This window comes from Falco cherrug, chromosome 9, assembly GCF_023634085.1.
Source record: "Falco cherrug isolate bFalChe1 chromosome 9, bFalChe1.pri, whole genome shotgun sequence".
NCBI lineage: Eukaryota > Metazoa > Chordata > Aves > Falconiformes > Falconidae > Falco > Falco cherrug.
Window position 1 is genome coordinate 21068132 of NC_073705.1, and position 24713 is coordinate 21092844.

The 24713-nt window shown below is 41.3% G+C and overlaps 1 protein-coding gene across 1 annotated transcript; it reads right to left on the minus strand.

Moving 5' to 3' along the window:
- Positions 1-1999: 1999 nt before the first annotated feature.
- Positions 2000-22176, minus strand: LOC102051552 (pancreatic lipase-related protein 2-like). Its single transcript, XM_027812194.2, has 14 exons — positions 22099-22176; positions 16932-17026; positions 13832-13880; positions 12882-13036; positions 11176-11301; positions 9428-9562; positions 7610-7718; positions 6883-6999; positions 6681-6803; positions 5681-5799; positions 4750-4879; positions 4384-4495; positions 3225-3392; positions 2000-2166 (listed from the first exon to the last, which is right to left on the minus strand). Exons 2-14 carry the CDS (start codon positions 16932-16934, stop codon positions 2103-2105), a joined length of 1410 nt encoding a protein of 469 aa, XP_027667995.1. The 5' UTR covers positions 16935-17026; positions 22099-22176; the 3' UTR covers positions 2000-2102.
- Positions 22177-24713: the final 2537 nt, after the last annotated feature.

The window sequence follows — 24713 nt, forward strand, 5'->3', positions numbered from 1 at the left end:
AATATATACAAATAGCATACAAAATTCCCTCAGACATTGTGACGTGGCCGCTTTGTAAAAAGTGAAAACCAGCGTGTGCAAATGAACAGAACTAGGTTTGGGAACCCCTTGGTCCCGTTCATCTCCAGGAGAAGGCTGTAAGTGAACTCAAGACGAAATGAGACCTCATCTAACTCTTTGCCTAGAAAGCTTTTGGCTGTGGCCATATATCTTGGCAGAGCTGACGTTGCCTAATCTCTACCTCTGGGAACAACCAAATGGGTACCAGCTGTGTGTATAGCTATTACACTGCTATCATCCATGCTAGTGGGTTTATTTCTTTAAATAGCAGTGAGTTTTTAATTTTTCTAAAACATCACCTTTGATCCTAATTTAGAGCTCAGTGCTCCCATCCTTAATTTAAGTAACATTTCAGTTTGTAAATAAGCTCATATTGATGACACAGGAGAATCAGTACATGCCCTAGTACACCGATGAGTTTTAGCACTTGTTCAAAATGAGGGGCAACAGGCTTTCCTATTTAGTTTAAGAGCTGATGGAAAAGATTCAAGTTAGGATTTTATCATAGTTAGTCTGCTGCTCCTATTCAACACAGGGCAGACTGAATAACTAGACACTTCCTTAGGCCATGGTCAGATGGGCTTCAGCTGCTTGCTTCCCCTTCAGGAAGAAGGGGTAAGGCTGGGATGCGTGTCCTTCGGTAGGATGCAGCTCCTGCAGGAGCTGTTCTGGTCCTTGGGGCCTCACGGTCAGGTGCTGTCGGAAGAAAGACGGCTTTTGAGAAAGAAGGTGATAAATAAAGGCCCAGCTATGTTTCTGCAGTCTGAAGAAGCTGTAGTCTGGAAAAGGAAGCAGGCAGAGGAGAGGACTGGATTTCTGGTGCTGCAGGACACCATGGCACTCTCCTGGGACACGGCATGGTGCTTCCCGGCATTGTTCATGCTTCCCTTGTCACCTGTCAAGTCCCCAGGGGATGTGCAGTATTCAGGACTCCAGGTTTGTCTTGGCTGAACCTCAGACTTGTGTTTAATTATGATTTTAACTTCATACAAGCTTGGTTAGTGATTAGTCAAGGATACAACACTGTCGCTCTTTTTTTTAAAAAAAACAACATTATTTCATTCAGATATTTATACTTGTTATAAATGCATTCTCAATATTGTATTTCTGCTCCCATTTTCCCACGCTTGATAACTGACATACAAGCACTCGGGCAGATAACTTCTTCACTCCTATTTCTTAGAAGTTTGTTAACTCTTTCTTCCTATTCATTAACTTATAGTTTGGTTTTTATACTTGGAAAAATATCCACTGTCTTGGTCTCTTAAAGCTCCAGGTGTCTCACTCATGCCAGACCTTGCAGAGCAGTAGTGTTAATTTTAATGTGAAATAGTCAATTCCAGGTTTTACAAAGCTGGAGTTATTCAAAGTCAGGGTTTCTTGCCAGGATTTCCAGGGGCCACGGGAAAGGTACGTGTTTGAACTCAAACAGTAGCCAGCTGCTGTGATTCAGCTGTTTGGTTTCTTCTGAAGTGGGGAACACTTGAGGTTTGCCTTCAGCTGTTGCTTCCCCAGACGTGCAGTGTACAAAGGGCTATTCTGAACTGCTGAAGAGATCCTGGTCTTGTTCTGCTCCTGCCTCACCCCAGAGTGTCTTCTGAGGGCAGTGCTCTTGTGTGGGGCTGGAAAGCTCTGGGCATTAGTGCAGGCTGCAGAAAGGAGGTGTTTGGGACCGTTCCCAGCCAGAGCGGTGTGCTGAGGTAATGTGCTGCCTTGAGAGTGTTTGACGGGTGGGAAATGTGGCAAATTATCAGTGTGGTGGGAAACAGCTCTTGCCTTGAGGCACTGGCAGAGTAAGTCTGTGCAGTGTTATAAATGTATGTTAGCCTATATGATTTCCAGTTGCTTCCATAGTTACAAGCACAATAAAATGGGTTCAAACATGAAAAACATTGACAAGTGTGTTTGCAAACAAAAAATAAAGAAAACAACAGGCAGTTTGATTATTGCTTTAATAGCTTTGTGTACCAATGTTCCCATGCGCAGGACTGATGGTTTGCTCAGCTGCTGTGTACAGAAAGAACAGTTGTACTCAGTGACCTCTAGCAAGGTGTAAGTAACTGAGGAACTCCATATGTCACAGTTCCATGGCCACAAAAAGTTGACCTGAGAAGAAAAAACCCACTTGAATCAGGATTTATTTCTCTCTTCCCCCCCCCTGAGAAAAATGAAAGTCAGCTGCCATCTTAAGGGTTGTTAGTTTGATCCGTAACCCTACTTAAGCCTTCCTGAAAGCTTGTGCAGAATACATATTAACAGTAACGAGGTAAATTTCCTGCTTTTGGGGGCCAGCTGTAAAACTTGAGTTTTAATACATGAATACAATCAATCTCTAGATTCGCCCATATAGAGCTCTAGATAAGAAGTCAGAAAGGCTCTTGTTAAGCTCCCTTTATTTAGGCTAGGTGCTTCACTAGATTGCTCCAGTCATAGCTTTGCAGCTTTTTTTAGGAGCTCACACAAAGGGATTTCATCAGCTTCTCTAAATAATCCCTGCCAATGCCAAATGATGAGGGAGTTTTTTTCCAAATACCTAACCAATATTTGTCCTGTTGTAAAATACATCAATTAAACCTTGACCTAAACCCAGTAGGTATATGGAACAGTTGACTGTGGCCCTTCAAAGACAGCTGATGTCTATATCTTCATGCTCCTCTCCAGGCAGTTCTTTATTGAGAAACACATTTCCTTCAGCTGTTCCACACAGATCAGGTTTTCTAAAGGTCTTTTGCTATTTTTTCAGACTTCAGTCTCTGTGCATTGTTCCTGAAAAATACTCTTCAAACTTGAAAACAACCCTGCTTCTGATTCCAGTCTTATGCTAGTTATTCAAATTAGAATAATTACTCCCTGGATCTTCTATACAATACTCCTGGGAATGAGACTTGTTTTATCTTGGTTTGTAATGGTTTTGCTCTGGCTAAACAGTATGCATTTCAAATTATTCACTGCTGTATTCCTTTCCAGACAGTTATTCTCTGGTTCGTACTTGAACATTTGATTTTTCCATCCAAAGTGTAATATCTTGTCCTTGTAATTACTGAAATTCACATTGTTAATTGAAAACCATATGTCCAGTTTACTAAGACCATATTCAATCCTGTCTCTCAGAGTTTTTGCACTCTTTTCCCATTTCTTCTGACCTGTAAAAGGAATATACTTACATATGTCCATCTTCTCCATGAATTATCTTGATAGTTTCTGCTCCCAGTCTTGCCCAGAGCAGAGTAAATATGGCTTTATTCCAGAGAAATTCAATTTCTTTGATATGTTTGGGGTTAATTTCAACATCAAGGTATTTTGTATAAACTTGATCTTGAGAGAGGAGTCCACTGCAAATAGAATGAAGACAGCAATGCTAAGTTTAAAGTTTACCAAACTAGATCACATTCATTGCAAGACTGGGGTTTTCCCCTCTGTTACAACAGAAACTTGCACTTTTTCTGTTATGCCCTGAACTGGGAGAGGAAGAAAAACAACACTGGAAACTTTAAATGTGCATGTAGCAGGAGGCTACCGGGAGGTGAGGGTGAGGCTGGGGCTGCCTCCAGCACCCACACATGCTGGGTTTTGCAGGTATCACCGCAGGTAAGGCTCTGCGACAAGTTCTTGGGAGGATTTTGTAGATAAGCTGGGAACTTCTGTGGGGCTTTAGTCTGCATGTGCACAAAGAGGATGGTGAGAGAACATGTGGAAGTGCTTTTTTCAGAGGAGGTACAGAAGGCAGTAGGAACTGCTATTTTGATTGTAGGAGATGGTATGAGAGGTGAATGAAGCTCACTGGCCAGACTATAGAAAGTGTGCCATTTGTATAGTAGTGATGGCTTTTAATATATCCTAGGGAGGAAGGAGGTATCTACTTTGCAAATTTGGTAAGTGCAGACATAGGATTGCCTTGAATGAGATCACACAGCAGCTCGTGGGCAGAGCAGAGCCTTGTCAGTATGTGGAGTGAGTATGCTGATGTGTGTTGCCACAAGGTGTGGGAGTGAAGCGGTTGTGCTAAAGTGCATATGAAACAGGTGAGCACTGCATGAATTAAGTGTATTCCAGAGGTGTAAGTTCATTTTGTTGTCTGATTTTGTTTTTTTAAGACCAACTCAAGAAACACAAAACTCATGAAGTGATTTCCATTTCCTTTTACAACCATCTATTTGCCCTCATGCTCATAGGTCTTACCTATGTGATAATTTTTTTCATATCTGATGCTAAGCAGAAGATCTGCAACACAGAATAAGTGTTTGTACTACTTAAATATGTGGAAAATGTGTAGATTAATGTTAGCAACATCAAATGCTATAAGGGAGTATTGATTTAACTTACCTGGTAATTTCATATTCTTTTGTGTTCCCCTCTGTGTCATGGAAAACAAGGTTTATGTCCCCTCTTGTTTTCTTTACACCAGACAGTTTGATAAATACTTTTTGTCTCCAAGCTGCATAAAGAAAAGCAAAATAAAACTAGATTATCATTGATATGAAAGATGCTAGTTCTTTTTTCTCCTAGCTGGAATTAATTCGTGTTAGCAAATAAAAGGCTCAATGAGCTTGAATTTTGATAACTAATGTAGCATTTCTTGTCAGAGATGTTAGCAGTTGTTTGTAGAAACAACACAAGTGCATGGCTGTAAATCACAGCAAGGCAATCACTTTTCAGGCATGTAAACAACTGTAACAAACCTCCACTTACCAGTAAAAGGTGGGTCTGCTGCTGTATTTAAAAAATACTTTTGGTTCACTCGTTTCAGTTTGGCTGGGAATTTGTCAGCATAGTGCCCCATCATTGGACATCCCTCCTGTGGACATGGGAAACAGTCTCCCTATGGAAAATAAGAGCATCAGTTAATGAGGAGTATATATGTATGTTTTTTCGATGTAGCTCTGACAAAATTAGGGCTAAGGATGCTGTTCTGATCTTGCAAAGCTGTGGCAGTGCTGTATGTTGTCATATCTTACCACCAAAACCTGATAAACTTGATTCAGATAATGGTTTATGCACCCATGCATATGCAAAGATGGTATAGAATAAGCAGGTTTGACACCTGTCTGGATGATGGTCTGAAATTCTCTAGCTCAAACGTATTTCAGCTAAAGTCTAGGACAATATAAGCCAGCTTTACTCTCCTAGTGGAAAGGAACTTGCCTGCATTCACATTGCAACACCATATGGGGGGCAAAAAACCCAGGAGCATCATTCATAAATGCATTTGCTTAGGTGGTCTGATCAGTGCCCAGTGTACACTGGAGAACAGTCAAGGGTTCTGAAGGCTCCAAATGTCTCTTCTTCCAGCCAGGAATTAGTAGGGTAGGTATGTCTAACCTACATGCTTGCTGCATAAAGGTTTAGGGTGAGAACTGCATGGGTTTTAATTTCCCACCCCCCCACCCCCCACCCATTTTGGTGATATCATCTGTGCCTCAGGATTCATTTTCCAGACAGGAATACTTGATGGAGTGACTGTACACTGTGCCTCACTGCGTGCTTCCTCCTACCAAACCACACTGTGAGAGTGCAGCCACCAGCATCCAAGTGCTCTGTGCACATAGTGGAAGCCAGGATGAGTGCAGAGACCTGGTTTATTTTCTTTACAGCTCACCCGTTCCTGGGCTGATATACTTACTGACTCAAAGGATTTGTACGTTTCACAGGGATATCCAAGGTATCCAGTAGGGTAGAGGATACTTTCAAAATAAAACTCATGGCTGCGTGAGTGATGGCACCCCCCAATGACTGTAGCATCTGTTGGAACAATGTTTATGAGCATCTGTGAAATAACCTCCTGTTATCCTGTATAAGAGTTGCACTTGCCTCGCCATGGAAACAACTGAGGTACAGAAGAGAACAGCAGTGTGGTCTTGTAATAATTTTTTGCCTGAATTTATGCATTTCTAGTTGCAGTAGAAGTTGCTGTTTGTGTTTTATCTGGAGACCTGTGTGCCAGTTATGACAAGATTCCAAGTGAGATGTATTTATCTACTGTATTGTAATAGTCTCTTTTAAAAAGACAGCCACATATATATATATATATGTGAGATGTCTCAGCAAAATGGTATTGATTACAGTTTCAAAAGGATTAATAGAGCCAGGAGAACCCACCAGCCTTTTGTGAACCTCTCCAAAGCCTGCGAAGAGAAAGAAGTCTCAGGTGGAGAGGTGAGGCATGTACAGTCCCTGGAAACACTGAGTGCTTTTGCCTAAATATGCCTTATAAGTGTCAGATGCTCTTTGCAACATCTGCAAGAAACCAAATGTAGTGGTGTCACACTGCCGGTTTGGTCCTGATGTTGGCCTGTCTCAGCCTGGAAAACTTCCTGCTGGGGTTGTTAGGTTTTTGGACTTGCAGATTCCCCATTCCCTGCTGTTTTGCGTTCTGCAGGTCCAAGTTCAAATTATAGAAGCAAAGCGTAGGTCTGTATTCAAACTCCTTTCTCTACAGTGTTCCTTTCCTTGGGGAGCACTGTTCTGATCCAGCCTTTGCTTTCCTTTCCTGACTTATGAGTAAATAGGCAGAAAAAAATTTTGTTTTGCTGTTTTCTCCCTAATGGAGAGTTACTTTCACAGTTCGTGTTTCAGAATTGAACAAAAATAAAGTACTATGCATGTTGGGAATGTATGTTTACCTGCAATCATAACTTCAAAATCACTAGGTTTCATCTCTGGAATTAAATCATTGCAGCCAGGCATCACAGTTCCTCCATTTGGGTAAAAGTCCAGGTGACCAGTGGTGTTATACATTCCAAGCCCTGAGATACACAGGTGATGATGTTAGTGTCTCAGTGCACGCCTATCCCTGCAGATATTTATTTGCACATGAACACTTACCTACGGTAGGAAAGTGAGCAGCATTACTGTGAATGACATCAACAAAGTTTGCATCTGAAGGATCCAGTCTCACCTCAGGAGGAGTACCTTCGAAATAGGGCCCAGCAGGGTCTAAACCTAAAAAAACCCCCACATTTGTTGGTTGAGGGAGGAAGAAAAGTGTTGCGTGTGTTAATACGTCTCTTGCCAACTACAGCATCAGACATTCAGTATTGCGGAAGGTACATTGAATAATAATAATAATGTGAATTCTAAGCTAAACTGGAAAAAAACCCCACCTGCGATCATACAGGTTTGTGAACCTTTCTGCAAACCTACTCCAACAAAAGTAAAATATTTTCCCATAGACACTGTATTACTATGAAGGAGGTGTTTTATTATGTGTGAGCTTATTACTGGCCTGTAAAGTTTCAAGAATAGGAAAAATGAAGGGCTCTTGATCTGTTGCTTTGTCTTTGTGTAGGGCTTGATGTAACCCAGTGATCGATGGTAACACTACAAACATAACAGCTATGTTTGCCCTTCCACTAAAGAGTATTTAACCTACCCAGAGAGAGAAGATACAGTAATTACCCTTGTTTCTGTGAAGTGTGAAGTTTTCCTACTCTTGCATAAGGCATCTCCAGCACTGCCACTAATTTAATTCCAGTCTACAGACCAGCGTGTTGCAAATTTCTTTCCTCTAGACACATGCTATGTTAGTGCTGCACCTTGTTGAATAGCCTACCTGTTATCCGCCTGATGCCTTGGATCCTTCTTCCCGCCTCTCCTGCAGTGTGTGCTCCCAGACTGTGGCCAATTAAATGGATTTCGTCAGGGGAGTATCTGAAGAGTTTCTGATCATTAAGGTGGTGGTGGTGGGAGATAAGAACACAGGCTTTAAATAGCAAGCAAAGAGGGTGTCTTACATTGTGGACCTTTAGGAACATCTAGACTGACTTCCTACATAGCAAAAAGGGTATGAGTTTTTTGAGTTAAATATTGTTTAAACTAAACTGATAGGATATAAAATGATCCAATATAGAATTTTAAATGCCTAGTGATGATGGATTCACAGTTTTAGCGTTGGCATGTGGTTACCACATTCAGTTACCCATGGTGACAAAATATGAACCTCCTTTCTCACTTGGATCAACCCTTGATTTCATTTTCCATCAAAATGACCTTATTTTTTCTGTATTTGCTGTATTATGGGGCCCTTTTTATCACACGTCTATTCTCCATGCCTACTTAGAATATGTGATATCACTCAACAATATTTTCGCTGACAAGCTTAGGTCTTCTGACATTCATTCTCCTCTTTGCCAAGAGTCACCTGTACAAGACCTGCACCGCTAAGTTATTACACATATATTGAAGGTTGAAACGGAGGTTAATCAGTGTGTAGGCTGCTTGCAGGGGACATGTTTCATTTGGGGATTTGCTGGCTTTTGTAATGTACAAAACCAACAAGGATTGGTTGCTAATTGCTTCAGGTTTTTATAGTAAGTCTTGTTTTGTAACGTGTGTACCAAAATAAAAGCAGACCTGTAGTATTGGCCTGTCTACCTTTACTGTAAGATTCATCTGAATATGTTTTACCGCAGTACTGACATTTACAATGCAGCTTAACCATTCCTAAAGTGAAAATCCAGAAGCTTTTAAATTGGGGAAAAGGAAAGAAAGTCTAAGGATCACATATGCATTTTTTGTAATGGAAGGGAGGCCTAGGCTGCAAATGGTGCAGTAATAGAGATATTAAATGTGAAACTGAACCCATCTTCAAGTGACCTGGGATTTTTACACAAAGAAGAATAAGCTGTGTGAGGCTAGATGTGATTTTCCTGGGTAGAAACAGTAGACCGTACCCCAGCAGATTATGGGGAATTGTTCTCTGATACTCAGGTGCTCACGAAGTTGACACTTTGCTTTGTGGGCTCTGAACTCTCTTTTGCAGCACTTTAACAGCTCCTGACCAGGATCAAGACTACAGCCAGGCAGGGTTCTGATTTTCAGCAAGTCTGAGTCCTTGTGAGTATTTCTGAAGGCAGTGGGGAAACGCTGACACCCTTAAACTTTGCAACCAAGCAGTCCTGCGCTCTACATGTAAACATGGATACTTGCCTTCAGGAACATGAAGTTCACGACTAGAAGGCAACTGGACAGTGTATCATGCCTGTAGACAGCAGATATAGCATTATCAAGTGATCCTGCTTCTGCTCGTTTCAGTGGTGCTGTGCTGAAACACTAACTTCTAGCACAGGTATGGGATGCTGACATGCTTTCTTGCCTGTATCATTATGGGGAAATGTTGCCACCTACTGGTCTTCAATTAATTGGCACTTCTTTCCAACCACATCACCTTAATTTACGTCTTTTGTGGCTGTGAGAAGTCCTTACAGAGTAGATAATTAATATAATTAGCTGGAACTCAACTGCGTGCATTGTACAGTTCTTCCTGAAGCACTGGATGACCCTAATGGACAAGGTTCAAAATCAAAGCAGCAGCATCATAACCCCATTATATCTACTTCAGAAATGTAGGTGGCAAAGCTGTGTCTTTTACCTGTAAAGTATTTATGAAATAAGCAACCTCAGCCCCGATCACGCGGATGTTGTTCACTGCACTGATGTAGGTGCCTTTTGCACCTTCTTCCCAGTCGACAGCAATGCAGTTGATATTTTCCACTTCCAGTAACAGCTGATGTGGGAAAACATAAAGTATTTAAGGAAACAAAATAACAAAGAGAGTATCAACTAAAATTAGAATAAGCACTAAAAGGTAACATAATCATGGAATTTCTCATTCTTTACTAAACAGGACTCTTTGCTGTAGCCTGCACTGCACTGCAACTGCACCGTTGTCTAATAAAACAACACAACAAACCGTTGATCCAAAAAGTATCAATTTTGAAAGACTGTAATAAAAATACTTTACATTGTAAGACACTTCTATACATGTATAAATAATTTGGAAGAGTCACACAACTGCACAGTAGTTTCTATATGCAGCCTGTGATGGTTTTTGGAGGGACATGGGTAGTTTTAACTGTACAGCGTGGGAAGAAGACTTATTTACCAAGTGCCTTTGAAACTGAGAAAGTCATGTCAAACTGGAAAGGTTTGGAGTAGAGTTAGAAAGTTTCTATTTCAGCAAAGAAAGCTAATGTGTTGTTAACTTCAGCAGTGGTCACAGTCTTGCAGAGATCAGTGATTTTTCCACTGAAGGAATCATGGATTGAAGTCTGCAGTTGTAGCTTTCTGTGACTAAGGCTCACTCAAGTTTTGAGAAAGAACACGAGTAGAAACAAAAATTAATCCATGATAAAGAGCTAAAGGTGAATGATAAGGAAAAGAGGAGCTTGAAGCAATAGTACATTGAATCCTGGACTCTCCTCTCTCCTGTAGGCACCATAAGCTTGTACTGTGGAGAGGCAGATAGAATTGCTGGGGTTTTTCAACTGAAAAAAATGGAAAATTAGTATTCCAAATTAAAAGTTTTTGTAGATTTATGAACAAAAATAATGCTGCAGATCTGTCACTTAGTATTCAGTGGTGGTCTTTTTCTAGCTTGTCCTTTTCCCTGCCAGCATGGAAGAAGCAGAAACTAGAGTAGATTTTGCTTATCTATCAGAGCCAAGGCTGTCATTGACAGAGTACACTGCTGGTTTTGTGCTAGCTTCCACATTTCATATTTGAAAATGTTTTTTTTCATTGCACTTTGTATCCAAACAAAAAGGGTTGGTTTGGATTGTGTCTTTTTTGGTTTGGTTTTCGTTTTTTTGGGGGTTTTTTGGCTTTGTTTTTTGGGTTTTTTGTTTTTTTTTTTTTTTTTGTTTGTTTGGGTTTTTTTGGGGGGGGGGTTGTGGGTTTTTTTGTTGTTTGTTATTTGGGTTATTTTTTAATGAACTGAACAGTGGTAAGCCAGAATATTTGTAGACTGAAGCTTGTGCTTTACAACTCAGGAATGCCTTTTGACTGACGGATAGTTCAGTTGCCCCTATGATTTTTGGATATATCTGACGCTGGTGTAGAGGCTGGAGACATCTATGTTCAGTTTATTGATTTGATCTGATGTGCAGGGTTTGGGGATAGAAGCTCTCTACAGAAACATAATGTCAGAGATGAACAAGAAGTCTTGACTATGCTGCATCTTCCAGAGTGGCAACATTTTGGCTTTTGTGAAGTTTACTTCTTGGCTGGCATCTGCTACTACTGAATGAATTGCAAAATGGAAGGTGAATATTAGCACCTAAAGGATACTGACAGACTATAGTTACAACTGCTGATGGAAATCAGAGGATGCTCTCATACCAAGCACATTTCTACCACCCAGCCTTTTTTTCCAGTGCTGCCAAATCCATGAATGATGAAGGAGGTTTTCCTATGTGAGGAAAAATGTGAGTTTTGGATGGTGGAGGAGTTTATCGCGGAGATCACCTGTGTGTAAAAAAAGAAAAAAAGTTTTATATATTCATCATTTCAAACATTTAAAGAAAGTCAGCTATGTCTTCCCCTCTGTAGGACTTGAGACTACTTTGAATGGACAGTGTCTGTGATTTTTGAACTCAGGGGCCCCTGTATCTCGCCTTTCTCAGTTTGGTTTCCAAAGAAATTGTGCCCATGTGGTTTCTGCTGCTCCTATCTATTTTGCTTAATGCAGGAAGAACTCCCCTATGTGGCATATGAAAAAACCTGAAAGGGCTGTAGTGTCACATGATGCCTGTTGGCCTGAGTTGGAGGAGTTTCTCCATGGAGCAGGCCACCAGCTCCACATCTCCCATCTCCTGGTTCAGCTTGCCCTTTTACGGGCCTGACCTTTGGCTCCAATGTGCTGCTCTGCATGTAAGCAACAGCTTCTTTTTTTCTTTTCTTTTCTTTTTTTTTTCCCCTGGATAGGTGATGTTTCCATGCCTTTTTCCCTCATTAGCTACTCCAGAAATACTGAAAGAATTTCGTGCAAGAACTGGGTGCAATAGGGGTGCTGATCTTCACACATTGCTGCAGGCTGCTTAATTATATACTTTTCTTATTCTCTGAGCACGGTATCTGTCTGTTGGTTTTTAGACAAATGTGGGGTCAGGGAGTTTGGGTGTGGAAGGGCTGTGCCCTAGAGCAGAGATGCACTGAAATTTAGTGGCTGGGAGGCAGTGCAAGGTGATTTTGACTTGGTTTATCAGCAGCAGAAGTGCTGAGTAACCTGCTGCTGGGTGTATCTTGTGGGCTCACAAGTCCCTGCTCTGCAGATTGTAGAAGTTTATCACAGGTAGAACTTTTCATCCTTAGAGAGGCTGAGTTGGGTTCTCAGTGTGGCAAGCAGGATGTCTGCAATAACAGTAATGGCATCATAGTTCATGCTAGAAGAATCCTAAACATCTCTGTACAGCTCAGGGGACACAAGGTTTGGGAGCCTGAAAGGGATTTAGCAGCTTCAGAAGCATTTGCTGAAGGGATGTGGTCCCAGCTCCTGATCTTACAGGTTTTTCCTCATTGTTATTCTGCTCAGTATTTCAGGGCATAAGCAACTTGAGTATTTCTGTCTGATTTTCAGGGTGCAGAGAGACAGCTTAGAATGTAAAAATAATCAGGTTTCAGGGTAGAATGTGGGTTTGGAAATGGCATAAAATCAGTCTTCTTCAGACTTTTATTTTTAAAAGTCCCAATATCTTCCTAGCTCAGGTTCCCTGTCAGACAGCACTATTTGCTTTCCTATGTGAATACTCGGAAGGCTGCTGATTTGACCGTGTCTTCAGCTTTCCTTGGAGACCTTAAGACAATGCCAAAGGCAGTCTGCTATAACCCATATCCTTGTGCAGGAAAGTACCAGAAAGCTGTTGTGTTCTACAGCTCACTGACAGCATTTTTTTAGTGTGCTTTACCCCAAAGTACACTCATTACTGTACCTTAAAACTACCTTCTTGTTCTGACTTGTTTGCCTATGGTGACTGGCACAGACCTTTTAACAAGGTAACAGACATTTGAAGGTTTAGTCAGTTCTTGATATTAAAAATAAATGTCACCTGTGAGTTATTTCCTGTTTCTCTGGTGTAGAGAGAGAAGCTGATGTGCATGTGCTCGGGAGAGTCAGGCAAACCTGTCAGAAGCCTCCCTGGTACCCCAGACCAGGGCGGGTCATCTGTAAAACAGCCAAGCCTGGGGTAGCAAACTTCTTTACCTAGAGTAGAAGAAACCACTTGTTTATATGTCAGAATATCTTAATGCTTGATGATGTATTTGAGACTGTGACAGTCTGAAGAGCAGAAAACTAAGGATTTCAATTCACGATTAATTTTGAAGCTGAGATTTGTTCTTGTTTCCTTTGTGGATAACTGCCTGAAGCAGGTAGCACAAGGGGAGATAAATAATTTGAGGATAAACCAAGTAAAGACCCAGGCACTCTTTTGACACCATTTTCTAGGCTTGTAAAGGATTAATTCAATTTCTTTTAAAATGTCTTTGAAGAAGTGCTTGTTAGAATTGCTCCTGCATGCTTCCTACTCCAAAGCATTCTGTCTCTGCTCGTAAGAATGAAGGATATCTATGCAGTAACCTTGTACTGTGAACAAAATGATAATTTATTTCAATATAGTAGCTTTTTCTAGATCAAATGGAGTTTTTGCTCACTTATGCTCAACTTTTGTGTTTTAGCGCTGTCTGTTGTGGTAAGCACCATGTTGCTGAGTGGCTCTTTGTGCAGAGCAGGCACATAGACAGAGCTTGTGTACTGTCTTGACACATGACTGAATTTCTCTGGGAATTTTTAGCACAGTTAAGTCTCTTGTATTTGTAATAATAAAATTTAAATAGAGCAGAGCCATTTAGCATTAGTTCTTGCACAATAATAGACATTGTCATGCAACGACCTGCAAATCATACTATGAATTCAATGTAAAGGAAAATACCAGTAATCATCTATGTATTCATCTGAATTCACCTTCTAGTGGTAGTTTTTATAGATATAGTGTCTCACCTGCTACTGTGCCAAGGAGATAAAATGCGATAATCCACATTCCAGCCACCTAAAGCAAATTGAATATACAGGTTAAGCATTTTATTTACAGTGATTTATCCTTTCTAAAAGAGTGTAATACAAAGAGAAATATACCTGAAGAGGAATAAACTCATACACTGGTCAGTGCATACCAGGGACCCATCAGCCAGAAAGAAGGTTTGCAGGAAGAGCCCCGAGGGTCCTGGTGGACACTGATTGACCATAAGGCAGAAACACGCCCTTGCGGCAAAGGCAGCCAGCAGCATCCTGGGCTGCATTAGGAGGCATGTTGCCAGCAAGATGAGGGAGGTGATCCTTCCCCTCCACTCAGTTTTGCTGTTCTTTGCATTTCTTGCACAGCCAATACTGCATGCGGGTTGCTGAGGGAGTGAATCAGGTCACAAGGTCCTGATTTTTGCCAGCTGTGAGGAGATAGGTGGGAGATGTGGCAGATCAAGGACAGTGATACCTGTAACTTGGTCAAGTCTGCGTGCTTGACAGCTTGGGCTCCTCACTACAAGAAAGACACTGAGGTGCTGGAGTGTGTCCAGAGAAGGGCAGCGAAGCTGGGGAAGGGTCTAGAGAGGAACTCCTGTGAGGAGCAGCTGAGGGAACTGGGGTTGTTCAGCCTGGAGAAAAGGAGACTGAGGGGAGACCTTATTGCTCTCTACAGCCACCTGAAAGGAGGTTGTAGTGAGTTGAGGGTTGGCTCTTCTCCCAAGTAACAAGCAATAGGACAGGAGGAGATGGCCTCAAGTTGCACTAGGGAAGTTTAGATTGGATATTAGGAAAAATTTCTTTATCAAAAGAGTTAACAGGCATTGGAACAGGCTGCCCAGGAAAGGGGTTGAGTTGCCATCCCTAGGGGTATTTAAAAGACATGTAGACGCAGCAGTTAGAGACATGGTGTAGTGGTGAACTTGGCAGCGCATGTTGTACATGATGATCTTAAGGGACTTTTCCAACCTAAGCCATTTGTACTGCTTTTACCGAGGGCTCTTTGCATGTTTGCATCTTTGTATCCCCAACTTTATCCAGATTCCTTTCCTCTACACATTCCCTCACTCGGCTTTCCCATGGCAGGGGCTCCATATATTTCACCATTCTGGTCCCCTCCTGTTTGCCCATCCACTGTCCTTTTCTAGGTGTTTCCTATGGCACCTACCTCCCATTTTCAACATACTGCTTTTTTTGTAAAGCAAAAATTTTGAGCTGTACTGGTCGCTGATAGCTTATTAGAAGTAATTAAGAAAAAATGGTAAATTTAGTAGGTATAACCTTGCTATGTGGGAAACTGTGTCCAAGGGATATTTTTAGAGATTTGGCAATGTGAGAAAGCTAGAGAAGCAATGCTCCAAAGGTTGTTGACACTACCAAATATGCTCAGAAACAAGCAAGAAACAACTGGGAATTTCACAGAATTTGCCCTTGAAGCTTTTGTGTCAAGTGTCAGAAAGGAGGCATATGTGATGCGCTTATGTGCTTGTTTTAGTGGAAGTTAGATTACTCAGCTGGAATGACATGGTTTCCTAACCAAGCTGAATGGGATAGGCCAGAGTGTGGAGAGTGTGTCTCTGAGCGCTCTCTAACCAGCTCTGAAGTCCCTGTGTGGTAACAGCTCTGCCAGCTCGTTGTTTATGTGGTAAGGCAGAGGAACCAGGCTGAATAGTTGAGCGGTGAGCTGGAGTTACAACGTGCAGACCTGAGAGGAAGCATGAAATTTCCTTGGAAATACAATTCTGTTCCCAGGTCTAACATATCCGTTGATGTAGCTAACAGAGAATTAAACTAGCTGCTTGAGGAGAGTAGAAAGTGGAGAGGAAGTCTGGCAGTGAGTAAGAGTGGGAGGGGAAAGGATTAGGAGTTACTCTAAGCAGCTGGTGACAGACAAGAACAGAGAGGTCCTAACTGTTAGCCAGAAGGAGAACCTCCATTCAGCTGGAAATATCTGTCAAGAAGTACCCACCATCATGATGAGACCCTGATGACAGCACAGGAAAATCAGATGTGGCTCATCTAAAGAATCAGAGAGCTCAGTGGGATTTGTTTATATTTAATGGAGAGTTCTCATACTCTGGAGATGTATAGCCTGTGTTGGGAACACTACAGCAGGAAGGACAGTATAATTTCTTTTCAGACCCAAAATCTGAAAGGTAGCTAATGAGTAATGATTTTTAGAAAATGTGGGAGATTATTGCCAAAATGAAAGTGATCAGTAGTTAGTTTCTTTTCAGAGGTTCTCCCTTTGAAGTTAGAAAATAGAAATGAATGCATAGCTAGGTATAATGGAAGATGCCGAATTTTTTTTTTCTTAGGATAATATTGATTCATTCTGTTATTAATAAGAGGTGTAGTTTGGGTAGGAGACAGCTTTGTACTGGGTAAGTTTTGCATATTGGTCTCTGTTAATGACAAAAAGATTGCAACCAGGTTAAGTAATCATGTCTTTGTCAAAAGAGTTGAGGCAGCATACAATTTGATGGTGGAGAATTCTTTCACTGGGCATTTAAGAGGCTTATTGCTGAACAAGAAGAACTGGAATGACTTGTTTGTGAATGTGATCTCAGCCTAGCCAGTATTGCTGGCAAGAAGGCAGCTGAACGCTGAGCTCGATTGTTACACTCAGTGGACAGAGGAACATGCACTTCTGAAGCAAAACCAGCACGAAGTATTTCCAAATTGCTGTTCAGTACAGAAAAAAAGAAAGTTGCAAATATTTATAGACTGGCATCCTAATGTATAAAACCTACACCTGAGCACCAATTGTCCTTCACAATAGGCCATCAAGTCACCCTCAGGACACTGTTGCTCAACCTGTGATTCATGGGCCACCAGTGGATGGTTCGTGAGATATGAGAAAGTCTCCATAATGACTGTCAACAGTGTATTTTTAAGTCCCACACATGTACCCACACACCTATCTCAGGACACACATAAAAATACACACACACAGTTTATTCATGAGAAGCAAGCCCAAATCTCGCATTTTTAACCTAATAATCTCACTGCAGCAAAGATATTGGGAAAAAAAATTAAACCAAGATATGTTATTTATCTCATTGCTAAGAATTTTACTCACCATTCTCTTATCACCCTTCTTATCTCTTTCCCTGGTGAGCAGTAACAGGATGTAAAACGGCAAGTTTTCTTGAAGCAAGATTGGGTAGCTTTATGCTGAAAAAAAAAGTAATTTAAAAGATACAGGCAACTTGGTAAAAAGTGAAAGAAACTGGAAGAGTAAGAGAGGATGAAAAAGGGCAATACTGGTAATTAGGAATTAATATCTAGAAGTCACATAGATTCCATAAGGAAAATGGCAATGCAGCACGTATGTTTATGGCCAGTAGAATTAAGACATGAATTAAGAAGGTATATTTCATGCATGGAAGAATTAAAAGATACAACGGTTTTGGTTCATTAGTAGATAAAATGGAGCAAAAGGCAATGATGCAGCTGAAGTGAAATGTTTACACTTTTTCTCTTTACCAAAACTAGCAGATGTTGTTCACACCAGAAAAAAAGTATTCGTGGTGATACTCTTTTCAGCCAATAATTCTAAATGTGCTGTAGACAACTGCCAGAACTACATATTTTAAAATCATTGGACTTTGATAAGTCACAGCTGAAATCCTTAAAAAAAAAACCAAAAAAACCCCTATAAACACCCCCCGCCTACTGACAATTTTTTGTTAAGTTATTGATTAGTAAGAAAATTCCAGAGATGTGGTTTGAAGAAAACTGATATACAAACAGGTAAAAAAATATAGGATGAATGACCTGAGAAATTTCAGACCTGTGGCTTTTCAGACCAATATCAGCCTGGGGCAGAGTAATAAAACTCTCCACAGAATACTCAGTCATGAAAGAAAAATTGTGAAAAAATGTTAAAAGATTAAGTTGTGTATTTGAATTCGGTTACATGACATGACAAACTAACATGATGCTCTTATTAGATAAACATTATAAGTGCCATGATACTCAAATTTTAATATGATCTGCTATGCTACTCAGTATTTTGGTTAAGAAATTAAAATTATATACATGTGCTATGAGAACAATTAAGTAGATTAAAAACTAAATGCATGGATTAAGTAGATTAAAAAATAAGTAATTATTGCATTTCAGACTACAATGGCAAAGAACTAAAGGCAACTCCTGGATTTACCAATACAGCTCTTGCTACTGTGCACCATTGCATCACATCATGACCAATGTGATAATGTTTTTACCTGTGTTTTTTGACCACATAGTTACGCACTGCTCATGATGGATCATCACTGATTAAGGCTTTTAAAGGAATCAGCTCCTGGCATTACACTGCCTGCCAACTTTCAACACTGGTATTACACAGCATCACAGAGTGGCTGGGGTTGGAAGGCACCTCTGGAGCTCATCTAGTCCAACCCCTGCTAAAGCAGGCTCACCTTGAGCAGGTTGCACAGAGTCGTGTCCAGGCGGGTTTTGAATGTCTCCAGAGAAGGAGACCCCGCAGCCTCTCTGGGCAGCCTGTGCCAGTGCTCCGTCACCCTCCACATAAAGCTGTTCTTCCTCATATTCGACAGGAACTTCTTGTGCTGCAGTCTGTGCCCGTTGCCCCTTGTCCCGTCACTGGGCACCACTGAAAGGAGCCTGGCCCCGTCCTCTTGGCACTCGCCCTTGAGATGTTTGTAGGCATCGACGAGCTCCCCTCAGCCTTCTCTTCTCCAGGCTAAGCAGCCCCAGCCCCTCAGCCTTTCCTCATACGGGGGATGCTCCAGTCCCCTCACCATCTTGGTACCCTCCGCTGGCCCCTCCCCAGCAGGTCCCCGTCTCTCCCGAACTGGGGAGCCCAGCACCGGCCACGGCACTCCAGGGGCGGCCTCAGCAGGGCAGAGCAGAGGGGGAGGATCACCTCCCTCGACCACGCTTCCCCTAACGCACCCCAGGAAATTGCTGAACATGAGCTTGTACTGAAAAAATACTGAAATCTAGACTGAGGGATTAGAAAATAAAAAGTACGTGAAAGTTGGATTACTCTTTATGGTTTGGGAAAGTAAACACTGTCACACTGCATATCATAGTCATAGAATGGAAGTGAACATCTGAGGAAGCAATAACTGATAAGACCTTTGATATCTTGCTAATGTATTACTGGTGACTTTTGAAGTGCCAGGGAACTTGTTAGTCTTTTTTTCCACATAGGCAGTTGGGAGAATAGTATTTCTAGTATATGTATTGTATTCAATATATTAATGGAAGTATTATTTAAAGAGCACAGCTATTTCATTGGTGCTGCATACATGATTCAAGAGGGATATTGAGAAAATGGGGAAGGTCGAGAGAAAGTGTTCTTGGATTATCATAAGAATGGAAAAAGAGGGAATGCAAAGCAAGAAGTGAAGACTTTTTAGACTAGGAGTATGAAGGTTCAGAGTGTAAATGGTTGTTCTCCAAAGATATAACATGAGACCAGGAGAGGAACAGTGATACTTAAATGAAGTAGTAGTGGTGGAACAAGAACTAGCATAAAAAAATGAAGTCCGCTGTGTTGTCCTGAAATAGCCATCCAGCTGGAGTCACAGGGCCAAAAGCATAGCTAAATTTTAAGGTGGGGTTTTATCACATGTTAATGTGACAGTGAGAAGTGGCATGGATGAGAGTCGATGACCTAGATGGTGCCTTCCACTTCTTCATCCTGTGTTGGAAAGAGGCCAAATGGGAAGTGAAAGGGTCACCTCAGCAGCCTACGTTGAGGTGGGGAAGAGCCTTTGTTAACATGTCCGAAGTAAGCAGCGGGAGGGCAGGATCAGCTCCGTCTGCAGTAACAATCTGCAGTCCTGGCTCGTTTTCGCCTGTCCACTAAGCTAAGCATGGCACCTTCAATCACTTCACCCTTATGCGGTCTTTCCAGTTTTCAGGTCTGCTTCACCCCCTTCAATACTGAGGTTTAAGTTTTCTTACCTTCTTTCAAGTCTTTTTAATTTTCACCATTTATGGTTTTTTTCCATCTTTCCTTACCACTCCAACCATACTTTCTATCTTTCCTGCACCGGCACTGTCCTTAAACAGAGAATATTTTTGTCCATTCTGTCTTCCCAGTGTTACTTTAGCTTTTCATATTTTCCAGTAGTTTGGCAAAGCACTCAGTTAACAGTGTAAAGGCAACCCAAGGGAGAAGCAGCCATCTAGAGTTTAGTGTATAAGCCTTGGGTGTAGAAATTACAGGTTAAATTTCCTGTTCTCTCAGCAAATTTTTGCATGGCTTTGAGCCTGAGGCAGTTAGAGAACACTTGCTAATTGTACACATAAGCATTGTAATATTACCCCAAATAGTAAAAAAAGCTAAGGAAAAAGAATTACAATAGTGTCTTTAGGCCTTGTAAAGGGGATCATTTATGTATTTACCCATATGCAAATACCTGAAAGTAAATTATAATGTAACTGTGTTGTTCAGCCCATTCTTTACAGGTATGCAAAGAATACCATCTTTTCTAGACTCAGTCACCGTTCAGTAGCTCAGACACAGTATTTGTCCAGACTATCAAATATGCAAGACTGACGTGTACAATACTGGACAAAGTGTCGGTGCTATAGTGTACTAATTCAGGTAGCAGAGTAATTGGCATAACTGATAAAAGACTTAATTTCTTCTCCAGCTCCTCCCCATAAATAACCCACAGAAGGTCCTGATTCCTGATGACACTGATTCCTTTTTGACACTGCTTCAACACAAACGAGTAATAGTAAGAACATCTTGACATTAGCCAGTCTCTATTCTTGCTGGCTTATCAGCTTTTAGGTACAGGGAAGTTCTTCAGGAGGAAACTGGTCTTATTTAATTAGCTCTGACACCCACAAATCTGATTAGATAGATCAATTTTGTAATGGAGCAAAGCTGTTCAGAACTTTTTGTAGATCTCCTTCCTCCAAACCACCAAATATGGAGTAATAACCAAGGCAAGGCAGGGCTCACGTATGTTGTCTGGTCTGGGTAACAGTTTTCTGAGTATCTATTGACATCTTAAACTGAATCTGAAACAGTGGACTAGGGCATTAACCTGAAATAACAACTCTGAACAGTGATGCAAATTCTTTTCTTGAGGCAATTAATGTGGGAAGCGCTCCAGTAGAAGGTTAATAAGTGTGCAAAATTGTGCATATGTTTGTTCATCATTGGAGGATGCAGGAAGATTTGGGTTTTAAAGGTGTTTAGGTCAGTTGCTTAGAGATTATGAACAATCTAAAGAAATTGTGGGATAACAGCAAAGAAAACCTATTAAACAAGTCCTTGGCTTCCCACTTCAGGACTTTGTGCAGTATCTGCTCTAATTTCCTAAATAATAGGGTTCTTACCTTGACCCTACACTGGTATTCGTACATCTAAGTTTACAGAGACAATTATGATCATTTAACCTGACTACAAGCATCATAAAGAAACCCCAACAAATGTGATTCAGTTTTGGGAAGTGACTGTGCCAATTCTATGCCAACTTGGAAGCCTTCAGCTGACTTGTAGCCACGATCTGGCCACTTGTCTATCTTTCCAGGAGGACCTTCACTGTTCCTTTTCAATGATTAGGCTACTTTAAATTTAGTCAACTCTAAGACTGACAGTATTTGCCTTTTGCTGTTTCTGAAGTGCAGAATAATCCTTGCTGATGACTAGTTCAAGTTTCACTAGATATGGTAGTCTACCAAGAAACATCTTGTTTGCCCCATTCTTCCACATAACAGCTCTGTAATTTGTCCCCACTTCCATTCTCCCTTTAAATTTGCCGTGCTCTTAACAATGCTTAATTTTGTAGCCTAATTTATCCTCCTTTTTCATTTCAGCTGGTATGCGTTCTCATGCATTTTACTTCCTTTTTTTTTGGAAAAAAAAAAAAAAAAGTCCAGATTCCATTGTGCAAATACCGTCACTTTGTTCTTCCTTTAAAAACATAGGGATGTATTCAGTCGTAAACTACCTTACTCCCACTGAATCCACCCTGTTTTCCTAGCTGCATCACATTATCACAGTCCAGAAATTCTCATCTCCTACTGGGATTTCCTGGAATTGAAAAGTTCTAAGCCTTGTACCTCCTGCCAAGGTCTCCTCAGGATTACTCTGAGTACTGCTGTTTGCTTTTCGCTTGTTGACTCAGACCACACCATTCAGGCTGTATTTTCTTTTTTTTTTAAGCAGGAGTCCTTACAGTCCTACAACCCCAGCCAGCAGTTAGCAAGAACACTTGCCCCAAAACCCTACCAAGTTTTCAGCCACTTACCACTCTGAATGCAGAAAGGGTTGCTGCTTTGCAAGCTCCGTTCAGCCAGCTCCCTGTCAAATCCCAGTTGCTACTGGCTCTTTTCATTTGGAATCTATCCCACGACAGTGGGTGCGGACCTGCCCACGTGGCGTCTAATTATAGGTTTTGTGTGGGTGAGTGAGAACCTTTGTAAGAATGATACCCTTATTGCTGGATATAACAGATGTTGCCTTTTCTTGTCTCTCACCATCTCTAGTTCATCAAAATTGTCACCTCTTAAAGTTTTGTTGTGGGTTTGAAGAAAGGGAAGACAAGGCCATTTTTTAGTCCTTGGAGTGGTTATTGTACGTATCATGTGTAACAGCCAACATGAAATGCTTCCCTGAGTTGCCTGGTCATCGTAAGCTCCCGTTATGGGCAATGTGCTGAGCCTCCTCTGCGGGGAAGTTCAGAACATAAGCCTAATTTTAATTTTACTGTTGTCTGCCACCTGCTACAAGTCACCAGCCTTCTGCCTGTTGTAATCTGACGTACAAGCCCTGCAAGGCAAACCCTTGTGCATTTTCATATGATCAAGCCTGTTCATGTTTTTTTACAGAGAGCAGGCTAGCCTCTTTTAAAAAGAGAGGAGTAAGAAAAAACTGCATTAGAAGTTAGGGAGAATATAGGTGCCTAAGCATTTATTAGCTTTTTCTAATTAAGTTACTCAAGCTCTGTCTACCCACTACCTTTTTGACTGATCCTCTTAGGCCACACAGGATTCACAGCTTAGGTGTCTCTGTACCAAACCCTTATCTGTTGGCTCTGAGTATAACCTGCATCTACTGACAATACCATGATCTGCTTACGAGCAGAGAAACCACAGCCACATTAATACGAAATTGTTTCAGGGGTAGAAGGATAGGATGATAATCATGTCGTTCATCTTTTTCTCTGTAATGGCTTTGTGACTCGTCTGTCACGTAAGTCCCAGGTTCTCTTCTGTGCTTTGGAGGTTGTGGGTCACCACTGTGTCATAACCCAGGTCTTTCAGCTCCTAGGCAAGACTTCAAGTCACGACACTGCTATCTACAGGGTGACTGCTGCCATAATCACCTGCTCAGGCAACTGTATAAGAGCAACTGTCAGCCTTGCACAAGGAGGGATTCAAGTGCCTAAGGGCAGGAAGTAACTTGGGTTTAATCTACAGTTCATACAAGAAGCCAATTTGTGGTCTTGAGATATGTGCATGGCCTGAGAGCAGATATAATTCCAGAAATAACACCAAAAATACGTTTTTCCTTATGCTGAGCTGTACATAATGCACTCAGCCTGCTAACCGTTGTCAAAACCAGGTCAAGAGTGTCTGTCACTCCTTGCAGCATGTCACCTGCATGAATGTTTGGATCTGGGTCTGGTTCTTGTTGGTAAAGCGGTGCAAGCCAGTGCCTTATAGGAAAATAATCATTAGAAAGACGTCTCAGAGGAATCTGGAGGAAGCAGTGGCTAGTCAGTGACTGGATCTCATATTTAATTACAGCTTACACTGACGACACTTATGTAATTTCAGATAAGACGGAACAGATCTAGCTAATAAGAAATTATCTACAGTCTGGTTTATATTCATTGACTGGAAGATGGAAATTTGGCAGCAGTTATGGGACCTCTATCTCCTCAGAATGATATAGCTCATTGGGTAGGTATGGACAGGAATGAGGTTGGGGAGCCACTGAAAAGAGGTAAGGAATGTCATGTGTCCCATTTGTCAAAATACTGGCAAGTTAAATGCAAAGCACCCAGTGAAACTGGTGACTATTAATGATAAAAATGTCTTCTGAAATTGCTGAACACCTTTGTGTGAAAGTCAGACCCCTTTGAAATGTTTTTGTTTAGGGGACCAGGATTGCTGGATATGCTCATATATTTTGCTGTACTTTCCACAGAGTGAGTCCTTGTGTTGAAGCAGTGCCACTAACAGAATCAGTGTGTGTGTTGAAGCAGTGCCACCGAGCCCCCCCAGCGGTACAGTTACAAATGGAAACAGAAATACACGCTTGCAAGAATACCTCTGGGGACAAATGTGCACAAATAGTTGTAAACTGCATTTGGCAAGAATATGAGTTTACTAACTTCGTTAGTTCATTTTTTTTAATCTGCTCTGTATGCTGGTAGGTGGCAACTGTCGATACAGGAGCACCATATACATTTTCAACAGAGTTTCACTGTCAGTATGTTTCAGAGGGAACTGCTACATGGTGGTGCAGATTAAATTAACCTAGGCCAGTATGACAAGTCGGAATTCATAATAAAAAGACTTTCTACTCCATGTTGTAGGGCTTTGAGGTCTAGCTGCTTTTGGGAGTGGTCAATTTTTCTGGGTCTGATTTTATGTCTTGAAAGGAGCAGTAGGTTTTTATGGACAGAAAGAAAAGGCTTGAGAATTATGAAGGACAGAAATGCATTCTGATACTAGCGGCCTTCACATAGGTAGGAAAAAGAGGATCAAAACACTCACTGAGAATTGTGTTCTCCAAAGGAATCTCAGGAACTGTGTTTCAAGTGCAGCGATACATAAATTACCAAGGCTTTCATAGAAAGATAAGTGAACGAAATTGTAAAAGCAACATCTTCCTCTCTCATTTCAATTTTAGATT

Bases quoted from the DNA above. Each gene is read 5' to 3' on its own strand.
- LOC102051552 (XM_027812194.2), bottom strand. The intron at 7,000-7,609 runs GTAGGCTATTCA...GGGTTTTTTTAG, and splicing joins AGGCATCAGGCGGATAACAG to GTTTAGACCCTGCTGGGCCC. The intron at 3,393-4,383 runs GTAAGTTAAATC...TTCTATTTGCAG, and splicing joins AAAGAATATGAAATTACCAG to TGGACTCCTCTCTCAAGATC.